Source organism: Schistocerca piceifrons, chromosome 5, assembly GCF_021461385.2.
Source record: "Schistocerca piceifrons isolate TAMUIC-IGC-003096 chromosome 5, iqSchPice1.1, whole genome shotgun sequence".
NCBI classification, from domain to species: domain Eukaryota; kingdom Metazoa; phylum Arthropoda; class Insecta; order Orthoptera; family Acrididae; genus Schistocerca; species Schistocerca piceifrons.
Genome location: NC_060142.1, coordinates 676509581 through 676526418, shown reverse-complemented (window position 1 = coordinate 676526418; position 16838 = coordinate 676509581). Strand labels below are relative to the sequence as shown.

Here is a 16838-nt window from a genome sequence, read left to right as displayed (position 1 = left end):
AATTAGAAAAAAAAAGATCCGATGCCACATCACCACACGATTGGCCATCAGCCATAGGGGTCAGCCACAGTCTTGTGATAGCTAGGAGTTGAGTTTCCCCCGCGAGTGGATCACGTACACTATGTGATCAAAAGTATCCAGGCACCCCAAAAACATACGTTTTTCATATTAGGTGCATTGTGCTGCCACCTACTGCCAGGTACTCCATATCAGCGACCTCAGTAGTCATTAGACATCGTGAGAGAGCAGAATGGGGCGCTCCGCAGAACTCACGGACTTCGAACTTGGTCAGGTGATTGGGTGTCACTTGTGTCATACGTCTGTATGCGAGATTTCCACACTCCTAAGCATCCCTATGTCCACTGTTTCCGATGTGATAGTGAAGTGGAAACGTGACGGAACACGTACAGCACAAAAGCGTACAGGCCGAACTCGTCTGTTGACTGACAGAGACCGCTGACAGTTGAAGAGGGTAGTAATGTGTAATAGGCAGACGTCTATCCAGATCATCATACAGGAATTCCAAACTGTTTCAGGATCCACTGCAAGTACTATGACAGTTAGGCGGGAAGTGAGAAAACTTGGATTTCATGGTCGAGCGGTTGCTGATAATCCACACATTACACCGGTAAATGCCAAACGACGTTTCGCTTGGTGTAAGGAGCGTAAACGTTGGACTATTGAACAGTGTGAAAACGTCGTGTGGAGTGATGAATCATTGTACACAATGTGGCGATCCGATGGCAGTGTGTAGGTATGACGAATGCCCGGCGAACGTCATCTGTTAGCGTGTGTAGTGCCAACAGTGGTGTTCTGGCGTGGTTGTGTTGCACCCCTTGTTTTTTGCGTGGCACTATCGGAACACAGGCCTACATTGATATTTTAAGCTCCTTCTTGCTTCCCACTGTTCAAGAGCAATTCGGGTATGGCGACTGCATCTTTCAAAACGATCGAGCAGCTGTTCGTAAAGCACGTCCTGTGGCGGAGAGGTTACACGACAATAACATCCCTGTAATGGACTGGCCTGCACAGAGTCCTGACACGAATCCTATAGAACACTTTTGGGATGTTTTGGAACGCCGCCTTCGTGCCAGGCCTCACCGACCGACATCGATACCTCTCCTGAGTGCAGCACTCCGTGAAGTATGGGCTGTAATTCTCCAAGATACCTTCCGGCACCTGATTGGACGTATGCCTGCAAGAGTGGAAGCTGTCATCAAGGCCAAAGGTGGGCCAACATCATACTGAATTCCAGCATTACCGATGGATGGCACCACGAACTTGTAAGTTTTTTTCGGCCAGGTGTCCAGATACTTCTGATCACATAGTGTATATCCAGCCATGGGGAAGGAAGGAGTGTCGCTTAAGCTTACTGGAAGAATGCTAAGTATATTTGACGCAGTAGGTATAATGTGTATCACATTTGAAAGCAAAGTAATTATATTAAATCTGTTCGCTCTATGTGGTGGCTCAAGGTATAAAGAAAATTAATTTAGCCAAATGTAGAATCGTACTTTATCGATACTGCCGAAGCTGGTGCCTCGAAGATTCCTGAGGGTGCCGTGAACTGCGCTTTGAACATCAAGAACGTCCAGGCCGCCGACCAATGAAGACCGCCAGCACCGTGTTACAAGTGGCGGGCACCTGGACACCAGCCTTCTAGCTCAAGATTACTTCCATGTCGCTAGTTGGTGCTGAACGTTACACCGAGTTACCCGTGGTGGGCCTCTGCTTACAGCTAGTCACGGCTGCCACAAGTTGTCAACAGTGTAGCATTTCTTCGCACACTAGTTGACTACAATATATTTAAAGTCCACTTGTGTCGTCAGCGGCTCGTGGTCTCGCGGTCGCGTTGTCAGTTTTCGAGCACGGGGTCCCAGGTTCGAATCCCGGCGGGGTCAGGGATTTTCACCTGCCTCGAGATGACTGGGTGTTTGTATTGTCCTCATCATTTCATGATCATTCCTGACAGTGGCGACATTGGACTGAGCACGGGCGCTGATAACCGTGCAGTCCTCATCATTTCATCATCATTCCTGAAAGTGGCGACATTGGATTGAGCAAAGGTTGGGAATTCGTAGGGGCGCTGATAACCGTGCAGTTGAGCGCCTCACAAACCAAACATCATCATCATCATCCACTTGGGTCACTAATCTAATGGCTGCCTGTGCAGATTCCTACGCCGACAGATCCCCTTGGCCATCTTCCACCCATTTATCATTAGCAACTGGATATAACATTTGGCTCCTCGGAAAATAGCGGCTGCCGACTCGCATCACACCAAGAAAAAATGAATTTAGTGTTTAAATATCACGCACAGATGCAAGTTCGAACGTGTGCCGTAAAAAAAATGAGCGCATACAATCTCAGTTACCATAACTACCAGACAGGAACTTAGAGGCATCACGCTAGCATTTTATTAGTGCCAAATTCTTCCTCACAAATGGAAAAACTATTTTGAGGAGTCGATATACCTTGTTATGACCGTCAGCCAAGGAGAAGAACGGAGACAAAATGGGACTTCAAAATTTTCATAAAGTTCTATTTTAATTTGTAGTAGTCAGCCAGCAGAACAAAAAGACGACATAAAATTTTCGCAATAGGTAACAGAGACAAATAGAACTGCAAATCAGGCGGGCTCAGTGCTATGCATAGGGTGCGTGAGAGTGGACGCTTATCTAGCTGACTGAATGGCCTGGCATGTATACTGAGTAGCATGATTTGTACAGGGTGTCCCACTCAAACCTCCCTGATTTCAAGGAGCCAGGAAAGAAAAACCAAAGTAGATACGACAATGAAAAATGCACCACGTTGTAGAGCAGCTCAAATAATTTATATTCCCACATCAGAAGTGCCAAGTATCGTCGCCAGAGCGCAGCATGGTCACATGAAGTGAAAATGGCGACTCCACAGCAGCGCGCGCAAGCAGTAGTGTAGTTTGCAGAAACAAAACCGCCGTTTACTGTGCAAAGAAATTGTCATCGTGTGTATGAATGTGATCCACCCGACGTGAAAACAATTAAGGAATGGTATAGGAAGTTTCTGGCAACAGGAAGTGTCCTGAAACACTCTGTCGATGCACGTTGCGGAGTTTCAGAAGAGACAGTGGGGGACATCAGACAAACGTTTCTCAGATGCCCACATAAGTCAATTCGTCAAGCATCTCGGCAACTTGATGTACCTCGATCAACAATGCATCATGCAGTTCACCAGCGTCTTCGTATGTGTGCTTACAAAGTGCAAATTCTGAAACATCTGACGCCGAACGACAAACCATGCCGACAACAATTTGCTGTAGATATGATGCAGCGTATTGATATGGATTCCAGCGTCCTGGAAAGATGTTTATTCTCAGATGAGGCAACCTTTCGTTTATCAGGAAGGGTTAACAGGCATAAAGTTCGGATTTGGGGTTCGCAAAATCCGCTCGTTGTCATTGAACGGGTTCGTGATAGCCCTCTACTAAACGTCTGGTGCGGGCTAATGCACGACAGGGTTGTTGGACCGTTCTTCTTTGCGGAACAAACAGTGAATGGGTCAGTGTATCTGGACATGTTGAAGCAGTTTGTGTACCCTCACATACAAGACTTGCAACCCAACATCATTTTTCAACAAGATTGAGCTCCAGCGCATTGGTCAACCGCTGTTCGCAAGTTCCTGGATAGGAAATTTCCCAATCGTTAGATCGGACGCGGAGCACCCAGTACCTGGGCACCACGCTCCCCCGACATTACGCCGCTTGATTTCTTCATGTGGGGATTCGTGAAGAACCGCGTGTAGCGACCAAAGTGGACGATATTCTTACGTTGCGACATCGTATCACTAACGCGATTGCAACAATAACAGGGGAAATGTTACAAAGAACTTTGCAAGAAATTGAACATAGACTCGATATTCTTCGTGCTACAAATGGTTCACATGTAGAGGTGTATTGATGATAAATAAATAAATTCTTTGAGATGCTCTACAATGTGGTGCATTCTTCAATGTCGTATCTACTGTGGTTTTCTTTCCTGGGTCTTTGAAATCAGAGTGGTTTGAGTGGGACACCCTGTTAGTCAGCTGGCTCCCTAGCGGCCCAGACATCCGGACGAGTACCAAAATAATGCGCAGAGAGAGGAAGAGCTTACAAGGTCTAATTCTTCCAGCTTTCATTATTGTTTTAACGATCTTATGTATTATCTGAAATGCAAATGAATTGTTTGTTCTTTTCAAACGCAGTACTACAATACGATTCAAAAATTTTGTTTTGTTATAGAGGAATTTCTGTGTTGTGGAAAGGTAATTAATGTCTGTGTGGTGGGACAGGATAGGGGGAGGAGGGAGTAGGCGCCAAATGATGTGTCGCTTGCGTGGAAAATCATTCTCGAACCGGCCCTGCCTACTTCTGAGGCGTTAATGGCGCAATGTTGCTCTTCATTTGTTCTTTTCTCTTTCAGGTCGCAGACTGAAGTGATCCCTGTGGTGCCAAACCTCTCCGGTCAGAATCTGAAGAAGAAACTTGGAAACTTACAAACAGGACGGCAGAAAGTACGTTTCAGTTCAGCGACACTCATCAAATTGCTACCGTCTCTCGACAAAAACATCTATTAGGAGCAGGTCGAACCTTCACAATAAATTCATGACAGCTGAGAATCTCATAATCTGCATGCTGGCCAACTTCGCTACATCCTCTCGCCGCTGCAGGAAAATGCCGCTCTCTATCACAACTCTGCAATGAACATACTTCTAGAATTTCTGCACAAGTGAGTAGGTGAACTATATCTCCACATAAGTAACCATTTGATACGAATTTTGCTTTCGTCACGTTATTACATCACCATGAAAGGCCCAAGTATTGGTAGGAATAAAAGAGAGTATTTCATAAACGTAATAGTTTTGTTGTGCAAAGTAGTAATCAGTGCTGTATTTTACTTTTTACATGCATTTTTATTTAATACAGTGCCTTCAGTGACTCATTAGGCTTTGTGATTGTAAACAACCACACTTGGTGTTATTGCCTGTTAAAAATGAATATTCACAACAATAATAAAGATTATTGCAACACATTATTGAATTTCTCTTAGTTAAATACCGGTACAACAATTTTAATGACAATGAATCGCCAACAACAGTTATTGGTACTCTTTGGTCCACTACATCTTTCAATAGCACAATGGATATTGGAAAAATTAACTGGCAAAAATAGAGAGTGAGTACGCATTGCAATAAAAAATTTCACATTACGGAACAGAATTTAAAAAAAATACTCACACAGTTTAAATATGGTAGCAAAAAATTACAATAATTAGACTTTCAATTTATGAATGCTGTGTTTCATAATTCAAGAACTATGTTACTAAGTCAACTTTTACTTGTACATACAGGGGTTGGACAAAAATATGGAAACACAACGGGAAATTCACTACTGTCCATTAAAATTGCTACACCAAGAAGAAATTCAGATGATAAACGGGTATTCATTGGACAAATATATTATACTACAAAAGACATGTGACTACATTTTCACGCAATTTGGGTGCGTAGATCCTGAGAGATTAGTACCCAGAACGCCCACCTCTGGACGTAATAACGGCCTTGATACGCCTGGGCATTAAGTCAAACAGACTTTGGATGGCGTGTACAGGTACAGCTGTCCATGCACCTTCAACACGATACCACAGTTCATCAAGAGTAGTGACTGGCGTATTGTGACGAGCCAGTTGCTCGGCCACCATTGACCAGACGATTTCAGTTGGTGAGAGATCTGGAGAATGTGCTGGCCGGGGCAGCAGTCGAACATTTTCTGTATCCAGAAAGACCCGTACAGGACCTGCAAAGTGCGGTCGTGCATTATCCTGCTGGAATGTAGGGTTTCGCAAGGATCGAATGAAGGGTAGAGCTAGGCGTCGTAACACATATGAAATGTAACGTCCCCTGTTCAAAGTGCCGTCAATGCGAATAAGAGGTGACCGAGACGTGTAACCAATGGCACCCCATACCATCGCGCTGGGTGATAAGCCAGTATGGCGATGGCGAATGCACGCTTCCAAGGTGCGTTCTCCGCGATGTCGCCAAACACGGATGCGACCATCATGATGCTGTAAACAGAACCTGGATTCATCCGAAAAAATGACGTTTTGCCATTCGCGCACCCAGGTTCGTCGTTGAGTTCACCATCGCAGGCGCTCCCGTCTGTGGTGCAGCGTCAAGGGTAACCGCAGCCATGATCTCCGAGCTGATAGTCCATGCTGCTACAAACGTCGTCGAACTGTTCGTGTAGATAGTTGTTGTCTTGCAAACGTCCCCGTCTGTTGACTCAGGGATCGAGACGTGGCTGCACGATCCGTTACAGCCATGCGGATAAGATGCCTGTCATCTCGACTGCTAGTGATACGCGGCCGTTGGGATACAGCACGGCGTTCCGTATTACCCTCCTGAACACACCGATTCCATATTCTGCTAACAGCCATTGGATCTCGACCAACGCGAGCAGCAATGTCGCGATACGATAAACCGCAATCGCCATAGGCTACAATCCGACCTTTATCAAAGTCGGAAACGTGACGGTACGCATTTCTCCTCCTTACACGAGGCATCACAACAACGTTTCACCAGGCAACGCCGGTCAGCTGATGTTTGTGTATGAGAAATCAGTTGGAAACTTTCCTCATGTCAGCACGTTGTAGGTGTCGCCACCGGCGCCAACCTTGTGTGAATGCTTTGAAAAGCTAATCATTTGCATATGACAGCATCTTCTTCCTGTCGGTTAAATTTCGCGTCTGTAGCACGTCATCTTCGTGGTGTAGCAATTTTAATGGCCAGTAGTGTACATGCTTAAACATAACTGCGGCTACCGGCCACGGCTGCAGATTAACCTGTTGTATTTGATCACGAACGGCGCCTGTGCAACGTCATCAGTACGTTGCTATTGTGAGTAGTGGCCAGAACAGCGTTATGTGTAGCTGTGAGTGCGTTTGTCAGAGCTATGTTAGTTCGAATGTGGGAAAATTCTTCATGCTCATATGGAAACCGAAGTGTTATGTGTTTCAAGACGCACCGCATCGAAGATTTATACCGCACACGGCGAAAACGGAAAAAGATCATGCTCTAAGTCACAACGTGGTTATGTTGAGCGATCGTGACCGACGGTCATTGAAGAGGATTGTGAAGAAAAATAAAAGGACGACAGTTGCAAAAGTCACTGCAGAACTCAATGCCGCACTCGCGAACGCTGTCAGAACTAAAATAATGTGAAGGGACCTCCATAAGGTGGAAATTGCAGGGCGATTTGTAATTCCAGAACCACTCATCAGTGATACAAATGCCCGGACCGTGAAAACGTTCTACCGAAGCCATAAAACCTGGACTGTGGAACAATAGAAGATCATTTGGTCGGATGAGTCTCCTTTTACACTGTTTCCATCTTCTGGCCGAGATTAGGTCGTAACAGCGAAACATGAAGTGAGTTAGGTGACGATTTATGCGCGTATATCATGGTATTTCGCGGTCGCCATGGTTACTCGTTGTTGGTAAGGATTATGTGACCATTAGGGCTGATCAGGTCCATCCCAATGCTGATGCTGTGTTCGAAGACTACAAGGGCCCTGGTCAGCCAGATCGCACCATCCAGGACTGATTTAGTGACACGAGGATGAATTGACGTATCTCCCCTAGCCTGCACAGCCGCCAGATCTCAATGTTATTGAGCCTCTCTGGTCTGTTTTGGAGACCTCTATCCACATCATCGCTGTTACCTGAACTTGAGATTATTTAGTAGGACGAATGGTATAAGATATCCTTGAAAACGGTACAGGAACCGTATTTATCCATTCCGAGATGACTAGCAGCTGTTTTGAACGCCATCGGGTTTCCTACACAGTAATAAGCACGTGTTGCCATATTTTTGTCCAACCTTTCTGTATACTCGGCAAAACATTGTCAAGACCACAGTGGAGGATATTTATCATTGCTACAAACGCTAGCGTTTCTTCTCATTCTACTAGGGCACTGAGAGCAGAGAGAATGATTGCTGTAATTGTTTAATCTTGTTTCGGCAGTATGATATGTAGGCTCCTGCAGAATGTTTCCCGATTCTTCCCTTAACATTTATTCTTCAAAATTCACGTGTGAGTTTTTCGCGTGATAATTCGCGTCTGTGTTCAAGTATCTGACAGTTCAGATTGTTGAACATTCCGTGACGCTCTCCCGTCAGAGGAAAAAAAAAAAAAACGAAAAAAATCTGTGCCGTCCTTAAAATGACACTTGGCCGGAGGACGCGGAGAAGACGGCGCCAGTCTGCCGATAGGAGAGTAATATACCAGTGCACAGTATGCTGGCTCTGTCAAAGCTATAGGTATTTATGGCTCAATGCTCTCGGTAGAAGACGGCAGGCGAGGTGAGAGGATCCTATAAGTGTGAGAATGCAACTTTCTCGTCCAAAAACTACCTGTAGCTGCCCCTCATGTGCACGCATCAAAAAACGTTTTGCATCACCTGTACAGAAAATTGGAGTAGAGATCAACACAAGCATCATTTCTGCCCTTTTTATTGCTCATGAAAACCACACATTGCATGTTGTACCACCATACAGCGAGACCTTCAGAGATGGTGGTCCAGATTGCTGTACACACCGGTACATCTAATACCCAGTAGCACGTCCTCAAGCATTGATGCATGCCTGTATTCGTCGTGGCATACTAACCACAAGTTCATCAAGGCAGTGTCGGTCCAGATTGTCCCACTCTTCAACGGCGATTTGGCGTAGACCCTTCACTGTGGTTGGTTGGTCACGTCGTCCATAAACAGCCCTTTTCAATCTGTCCCAGATATGTTCGATAGCGTTCATGTCTGGAGGACATACTGGCCACTCTAGTAGCGGTGTCGTTATTCTGAAGGCAGTCATTCACAATATGTACTCGATGGGGGCGCGTATTGTCGTCCATGACGACGAATGCCTCGCCAATATGCTGCCGATATGGTTGCACTATCGGTCGGAGGATGGCATTCACGTATCGTACAGCCGTTACGGCGCTTCCATGACCACGAGCAGTGTACGTCGGCCCCACACAATGTCACCCCAAAACAGCAGGGAACCTCCACCTTGCTGCAGTCCCTGGACAGTGTGTCTAAGGCGTTCAGCCTGGCCGCGTTGCCTCTAAACACTTCTCCGACGATTGTCTGGTTGAAGGCATATGCGGCACTCGTCAGTGAAGAGAACGTGATGCCAATCCTGAGAGGTCCATTCGGCATGTTGTTGGACTCATCTGTACCGGGCTGCATGGTGTCGTGGTTGCAAAGATGGACCTCGCCGTGGACGTCGGGAGTGAAGCTGCGCATCATGCAGCCTGTTGCGCACAGTTTGAGTCGTACCACGACATCGTGTGGCTGCACGAAAGCATTATTCAACATGGTGGAGTTTGCTGCCAGGGTTCCTCCGAGCCATAATGCGTAGGTAGCGGTCATCCACTGCAGCAGTAGCCCTTGGGCGGCCTGAGCGAGGCGTGTCATAGACAGTTCCTGTCTCTCTGTATCAATTCCATGTCCAAACAACATCGCTTTGGTTCACTCCAAGACGCCTGGATACTTCCTTTGTTGAGAGCCCTTCCTGGCACAAAGTAAAAATGCGGACGCGATCGAACCGCAGTACTGACCGTCTAGGCATGATTGAACTACAGACAACACGAGCCGTGTACCTCCTTCTTGGTGGAATGACTGGAAATGATCGGCTGTCGGACCCCCTCCGTCAAATAGGCGCTGCTCATGCATGGTTGTTTACATCTTTGGGCGGGTTTAGTGACACCTCTGAACAGTCAAAGGGACTGTGTCTGTGATACAATATCCACAGTCAACGTATATTTTCAGGAGTTCTGGGAACCGGGGTGATGCAAAACTTTTTTTTATGTGTGCATATGAAGCAGATGTAGATTAAAACTGAAGAAACTGCAAAAAGGTGGGAATTTAAGGAGATGGGACCTGGATAAACTAAAAGAACCAGAGGTTGTACAGAGATTCAGGGAGAGCATGAGGGAGCAATTGACAGGAATGGGGGAAAGAAATACAGTAGAAGAAGAATGGGTAGCTATGAGGGATGAAGTAGTGAAGGCAGCAGAGGATCAAGTAGGTAAAAAGACGAGGGCTAGTAGAAATCCTTGGGTAACAGAAGAAATATTGAATTTAATTGATGAAAGAAGAAAATATAAAAATGCAGTAAATGAAGCAGGCAAAAAGGAATACAAACGTCTCAAAAATGAGATCGACAGGAAGTGCAAAATGGATAAGCAGGGATGGCTAGGGGACAAATGTAAGGATGTAGAGGCTTATCTCACTAGGGGTAAGATAGATACTGTCTACAGGAAAATTAGAGAGACCTTTGGAGAAAAGAGAACCACTTGTATGAATATCAAGAGCTCAGATGGAAACCCAGTTCTAAGCAAAGAAGGGAAAGCAGAAAGGTGGAAGGAGTATATAGAGGGTCTATACAAGGGCGATGTACTTGAGGACAATATTATGGAAATGGAGGAGGATGTAGATGAAGATGAAATGGGAGATACGATAGTGCGTGAAGAGTTTGACAGAGCATTGAAAGACCTGAGTCGAAACAAGGCCCCCGGAGTAGACAACATTCCATTGGAACTACTGACGGCCTTGGGAGAGCCAGTCCTGACAAAACTCTACCATCTGGTGAGCAAGATGTATGAAACAGGCGAAATACCCTCAGACTTCAAGAAGAATATAATAATTCCAATCCCAAAGAAATCAGGTGTAGACCGATGTGAAAATTACCGAACAATCAGTTTAATAACCCAAAGCTGCAAAATACTAACACGAATTCTTTGCAGACGAATGGAAAAACTAGTAGAAGCCGACCTCGGGGAAGATCAGTTTGGATTCCGAAGAAATACTGGAACACGTGAGGCAATACTGACCTTACGACTTATCTTAGAAGAAAGATTAAGGAAAGGTAAACCTACGTTTCTAGCATTTGTAGACTTAGAGAAAGCTTTTGACAATGTTGACTCGAGTACTCTCTTTCAAATTCTAAAGGTGGCAGGGGTAAAATACAGGGCGCGAAAGGCTATTTATAATTTGTACAGAAACCAGATGGCAGTTATAAGAGTCGAGGGACATGAAAGGAAAGCAGTTGTTGGGAAGGGAGTAAGACAGGGTTGTAGCCTCTCCCCGATGTTATTCGATCTGTACACTGAGCAAGCAGTAAAGGAAACAAAAGAAAAATTCGGAGTAGGTATTAAAATCCATGGAGAAGAAATAAAAACTTCGAGGTTCGCCGATGACATTGTAACTCTGTCAGAGACAGCAAAGGACTTGGAAGAGCAGTTGAATGGAATGGATAGCGTTTTGAAAGGAGGATATAAGATGAACATCAACAAAAGCAAAACAAGGATAATGGAATGTAGTCGAATTAAGTCGGGTGATGCTGAGGGAATTAGATTAGGAAATGAGACACTTAAAGTAGTAAACGAGTTTTGCTATTTGGGGAGCAAAATAACTGACGATGGTCGAAGTAGAGAGGATATAAAATGTAGACTGGCAATGGCAAGGAAAGCGTTTCTGAAGAAGAGAAATTTATTAACATCGAGTATAAATTTAAGTGTCAGGAAGTCATTTCTGAAAGTATTTGTATGGAGTGTAGCCATGTATGGAAATGAAACATGGACGATAAATAGTTTGGACAAGAAGAGAATAGAAGCTTTCGAAATGTGGTGCTACAGAAGAATGCTGAAGATTAGATGGGTAGATCACGTAACTAATGAGGAAATATTGAATAGGATTGGGGAGAAGAGAAGTTTGTGGCACAACTTGACCAGAAGAAGGGATCGGTTGGTAGGACATGTTCTGAGGCATCAAGGGATCACCAATTTAATATTGGAGGGCAGCGTGGAGGGTAAAAATCGTAGAGGGAGACCAAGAGATGAATACACTAAGCAGGTTCAGAAGGATGTAGGTTACAGTAGGTACTGGGAGATGAAGAAGCTTGCACACGATAGAGTAGCATGGAGAGCTGCATCAAACCAGTCTCAGGACTGAAGACCACAACAACAACAACATGCTGTTACAGCGTGATTACCTGTAAATACCACATTATTGCAATAAATGCTCAAAATGATGTCCGTCAACCTCAATGCATTTGGCAATACGTGTAACGACATTCCTCTCAACAGCGAGTAGTTCGCCTTCCGTAATGTTCGCAAATGCATTGACAATGCCCTGACGCATGTTGTCAGGCGTTGTCGGTGGATCACGATGGCAAATATCCTTCAACTTTCCCCACAGAAAGAAATACGGGGACGTCAGATCCAGTGAATGTGCGGGCCACGGTATGGTGCTTCGACGACCAATCCACCTGTCATGAAATATGCTATTCAATACCGCTTCAACCGCGCGCGAGCTATGTGCCAGACATCCGTCATGTTGGAAGTACATCGCCATTCTGTCATGCAGTGAAACATCTTGTAGTAACAGCGGTAGAATACAACGTAGGAAATCAGCATGCATTGCATCATTTAGATTGCCATCGATAAAATGGGCGCCAATTATCCTTCCTCCAAAAATGCCGCACCAAACATAAACCCGCCAAGGTCGCTGATGTTCCACTTGTCGCAGCCATCGCGGATTTTCCGTTGCCCAATAGTGCATATTATGCCGGTTTACGTTACCGCTATTGGTGAATGACGCTTCGTCACTAAATAGAACGCGTGCAAAAAATCTGTCATCATCCCGTAATTTCTCTTGTGCCCAGTGGCAGAACTGTACACGACGTTCAAAGTCGTCGCCATGCAATTCCTGGTGCATTGAAATATGGTACGGGTGCAACTGATGTAAATGTAGCATTCTCAACACCGACTCTTTTGAGATTCCCGATTCTCGCACAATTTGTCTGCTACTGATGTGCGGATTAGCCGCGACAAAAGCTAAAACACCTACTTGGGCATCATCATTTGTTGCAGGTCGTGGTTGACGTTTCACACGTGGCTGAACACTTCCCGTTTCCTTAAATAACGTAACTATCCGGCGAACGGTCCGGACACTTGGATGATGTCGTCCAGGATACCGAACAGCATACACAGCACACGCCCGGTGGGCATTTTGATCACAATAGCCGTACGTCAACACGATATCGACCTTTTCCGCAATTGGGAAACGGTCCATTTTAACACGGGTAATGTATCACGAAGCAAATACCGTCCCCACTGGCGGAACGTTACGTGATACCACGTACTTATACGTTTGTGGCTATTACAGCGCCATGTATCACAAAGCGAAAAAAGTGGTCCAACTAAAACATTCATATTTCTTTACGTACTACACGAATATGTAATAAAAAGTGGGGGTTCCTATTTTAAAAAACGCAGTTGATATCCGTTTGACCTATGGCAGCACCATCTAGCGGGCCAACCACAGCGCCATCTGGTTTCCCCCTTCAAGCTAGACGAGTTTTGTTCTTTGTAGTTTTTTCGTTTGATGCTTATTTCAAGATGGCAGATGCGCAAGTGAGTGAAGAAGAACTCGATAAACTTTGCTGTAGTCCTCATATCTCATTGAAATTTAAACAGCATGAAACCTCTGGTGGAAGACTATTATGGTGTAGTGTGCTGTATCGACAAGTAACATACCCCTTCATACACCTCAACAATGTAGATATTCCGTCTTTCAGCATTACTACAGTCAGGGTTGCCAAGTTAGCGGAATTTCCGCTAAATTTGACGGATTTTACACACTGTCAGCGGGAGAAATTTTGCATTTAGCGCCAAAAGATTTTTAACGGATCTGTGGATTGATGTCTGCAACAATATTTTTCCGTTTAATTCAGTCTTTCCATTATACAATTTGAAATTATATTTAGCGTGAAAAATCCTAAACTGGCAACAATATGGCTCCAGCTAACTCTTAATAATCACATTTCGATATATTGTTTCCCCTGCCTCAACACAACAGAACAATCCTTTCCAAGCTTAGTACCGAGCGAGGTGGCGCAGTGGTTAGCACACTGGACTCGCATTCGGGAGGACGACGGTTCAATCCCGTCTCCGGCCATCCCGATTTAGGTTTTCCGTGATTTCCCTAAATCGCTTCAGGCAAATGCCGGGATGGTTCCTTTGAAAGGGCACGGCCGATTTCCTTCCCCATTCTTCCCTCACCCGAGCTTGCGCTCCGTCTCTAATGACCTCGTTGTCGACGGGACGTTAAACACTAATATCCTCCTCCTCCTCCTCCAATCTTAGTTCTTTGCTTTTAGCATTGCAGTTATTATTAATGTTTGTGCTGCAGTTAATCGCTTTGTAATCGGTGATTTTTCTTTACTTTTTTATTAGTTGTCTCATCAAAATGTCGAAGCAAAAAGACAAAAAGTACAACCAAAAGTTTAGAAAAAAGTGGCGTAGCAACAAACAAATGAGATCTCCGCCGAGCCTTCTAATGTACGATGTCTATTTTGGCATTGCAATTTAAATTCGCGTCTGTCGGATTTATTGAATCATTCAAAAAGCTAAAAGTATTTAAAAGTTGCAGCACTCTTTTCTTCACAGGGGCAGTTGAAACTAGATGCACATGTAGTTAGGCAGTTCAATGAAGTTTCTGTTGCAGAAGCTGCATTACGTTTATTTGTGGCTAACCATTGCGCTATAAGTCCTGTAGATCACATCTGCAACCTTTCAAAAAGGTGGGTTTGCATAGAAGCAAGTGTAGCGGTGTGCATGTGTGTGTGTATCTATTGAACCGAGGACCTAGAAACAACGGAGAGGCTTCGTCCCGCCGTAGCCCTCAGTGGTTCACAACCCCACAGCAGGCCACGGTAGTCCACCCACGTCAGCGCCGCCCCACACCGAACACAGGGTTATTGTGCGGTTCCACCCTCAGAAAGTTATTCAGTGCAGTAAATGACGGAGCTAATCCATTGAAAATAGTTCAGAAGTGCAATACACGTTGGATGTCTATTTTAGAGGCTGTTCCTCGTGCTTTGTCTCAGTGGGTCGAACTAAAAACCCACTCTGAGATAGCAGCGCTTCATGAGAAGTGCTATACTGCCCAAGTACTTCATAGTATGTACAGTGATGACATAAATAAAATTTATCTTACTTTTCTGAAACTTTACTTGGAAGAATTTCAGTTGGTAAATAAGGAATTCCAGTCAATTCTGCAGGCCAATCACGGCTCCTAAACGATGTTGTTTTACTAATCAGTACCAACTGTTGTACCAGGGTATATAGGCGATCTTTTAACAGCGGATGTTCGCAAATATAAGTCGCCAAGAATATACTTAGGTCACGAAGTCGAAGTTTTACTGCAGAATATGAATCCATGCAACAAAATTTCATCTGAGTTTGAGAATGCCATAAGGAAAAGATGTGAATATTTTCTTGTATCCCTTGGTGCTGAGCTGCAACGCCACTTGCCCCAAAATGTGTTGCAAAAACTATCCTTAATTGCTGCAAGGGAATGCTTGATAGTGATCAGAAAACCAATAATCGCTGACTAAGGAAATGCGCTTGTCAGACAGTACAGTAACAATAATTGATTTTCGGTGGTCCAAGGTCACTACTGTCCAATGGCAACAAATCAACAACAATGCGGCGTTCTGGAATGAAATTAGGCCACACAGAGGTGCCGGCGGCTTTCCGAGAACTCTCAGATCTGACTATTATGCTTTTGGTTTCTCCATGGTCCAATGCATAAGTGGAAAGGGCCTTTAGCCAAATAAATTTGATAAAAACGTCTCTCTGGAACAGACTAACTATTAGTATGGTGAACGCCATAGCTACAATAAGAGTTGGTCATAAGCGCTTTGGTAAGTGCTGTCACTATTACGAGCTGCCAGAGAATGTTCTCTAAGAAATCGCCACCGTGACAGCGTACGCCCCAGGGATACTTTAACGCAGTCCCAGTGCTTCAGCAGACAACCTACATCCGGATGAGGAGGAAAATGAAATACTGTGGCTTGAACTGCATTAATATGTTGAGTGGAATCTGAACTCAGTAAACTTCCTTTTAGTTGTAGTAGTAGTATTAGTAATAATAATAATAACATGCCATGACGATGACAAAAAATTTCTTTGTGAGTTATCAGTGCATTGAAATTTCGTTTTTAGGAGGGTAAATAACATTAATATGCATTTAGCGAATTTTAGCGGAATTTTAACTTCAGTTTATCGGAATAAATTTTTCTGTGTTGGCAACGCTGACCACAGTACGACACATTTCGATATGAAGTCTTCTGTTCAATTACTCACTTTCAGATGTTTTGGTCAAACATATAACGGGGTACCTAAAACTGGGTGAAATCGTGCATAGCATGCCATAAGGATAGTGACAGGACATACTACACTCCTGGAAATTGAAATAAGAACACCGTGAATTCATTGTCCCAGGAAGGGGAAACTTTATTGACACATTCCTGGGGTCAGATACATCACATGATCACACTGACAGAACCACAGGCACATAGACACAGGCAACAGAGCATGCACAATGTCGGCACTAGTACAGTGTATATCCACCTTTCGCAGCAATGCTGGCTGCTATTCTCCCATGGAGACGATCATAGAGATGCTGGATGTAGTCCTGTGGAACGGCTTGCCATGCCATTTCCACCTGGCGCCTCAGTTGGACCAGCGTTCGTGCTGGACGTGCAGACCGCGTGACACGACGCTTCATCCAGTCCCAAACATGCTCAATGGGGGACAGATCCGGAGATCTTGCTGGCCAGGGTAGTTGACTTACACCTTCTAGAGCACGTTGGGTGGCACGGGATACATGCGGACGTGCATTGTCCTGTTGGAACAGCAAGTTCCCTTGCCGGTCTAGGAATGGTAGAACGATGGGTTCGATGACGGTTTGGATGT

At 44.8% G+C, this 16838-nt stretch overlaps 1 protein-coding gene across 1 annotated transcript in view; it reads left to right on the top strand.

The window, feature by feature from the left end:
- LOC124799197 (glutamate receptor ionotropic, delta-1-like) overlaps positions 1-16838 on the top strand; it is a 178173-nt gene that overhangs the window by 124336 nt on the left and 36999 nt on the right. The window contains exon 8 of the mRNA XM_047262731.1: positions 4440-4530. Within this exon, the coding sequence (XP_047118687.1) occupies positions 4440-4530 (91 nt within the window). The remainder of the gene's footprint in view (positions 1-4439; positions 4531-16838) is intronic.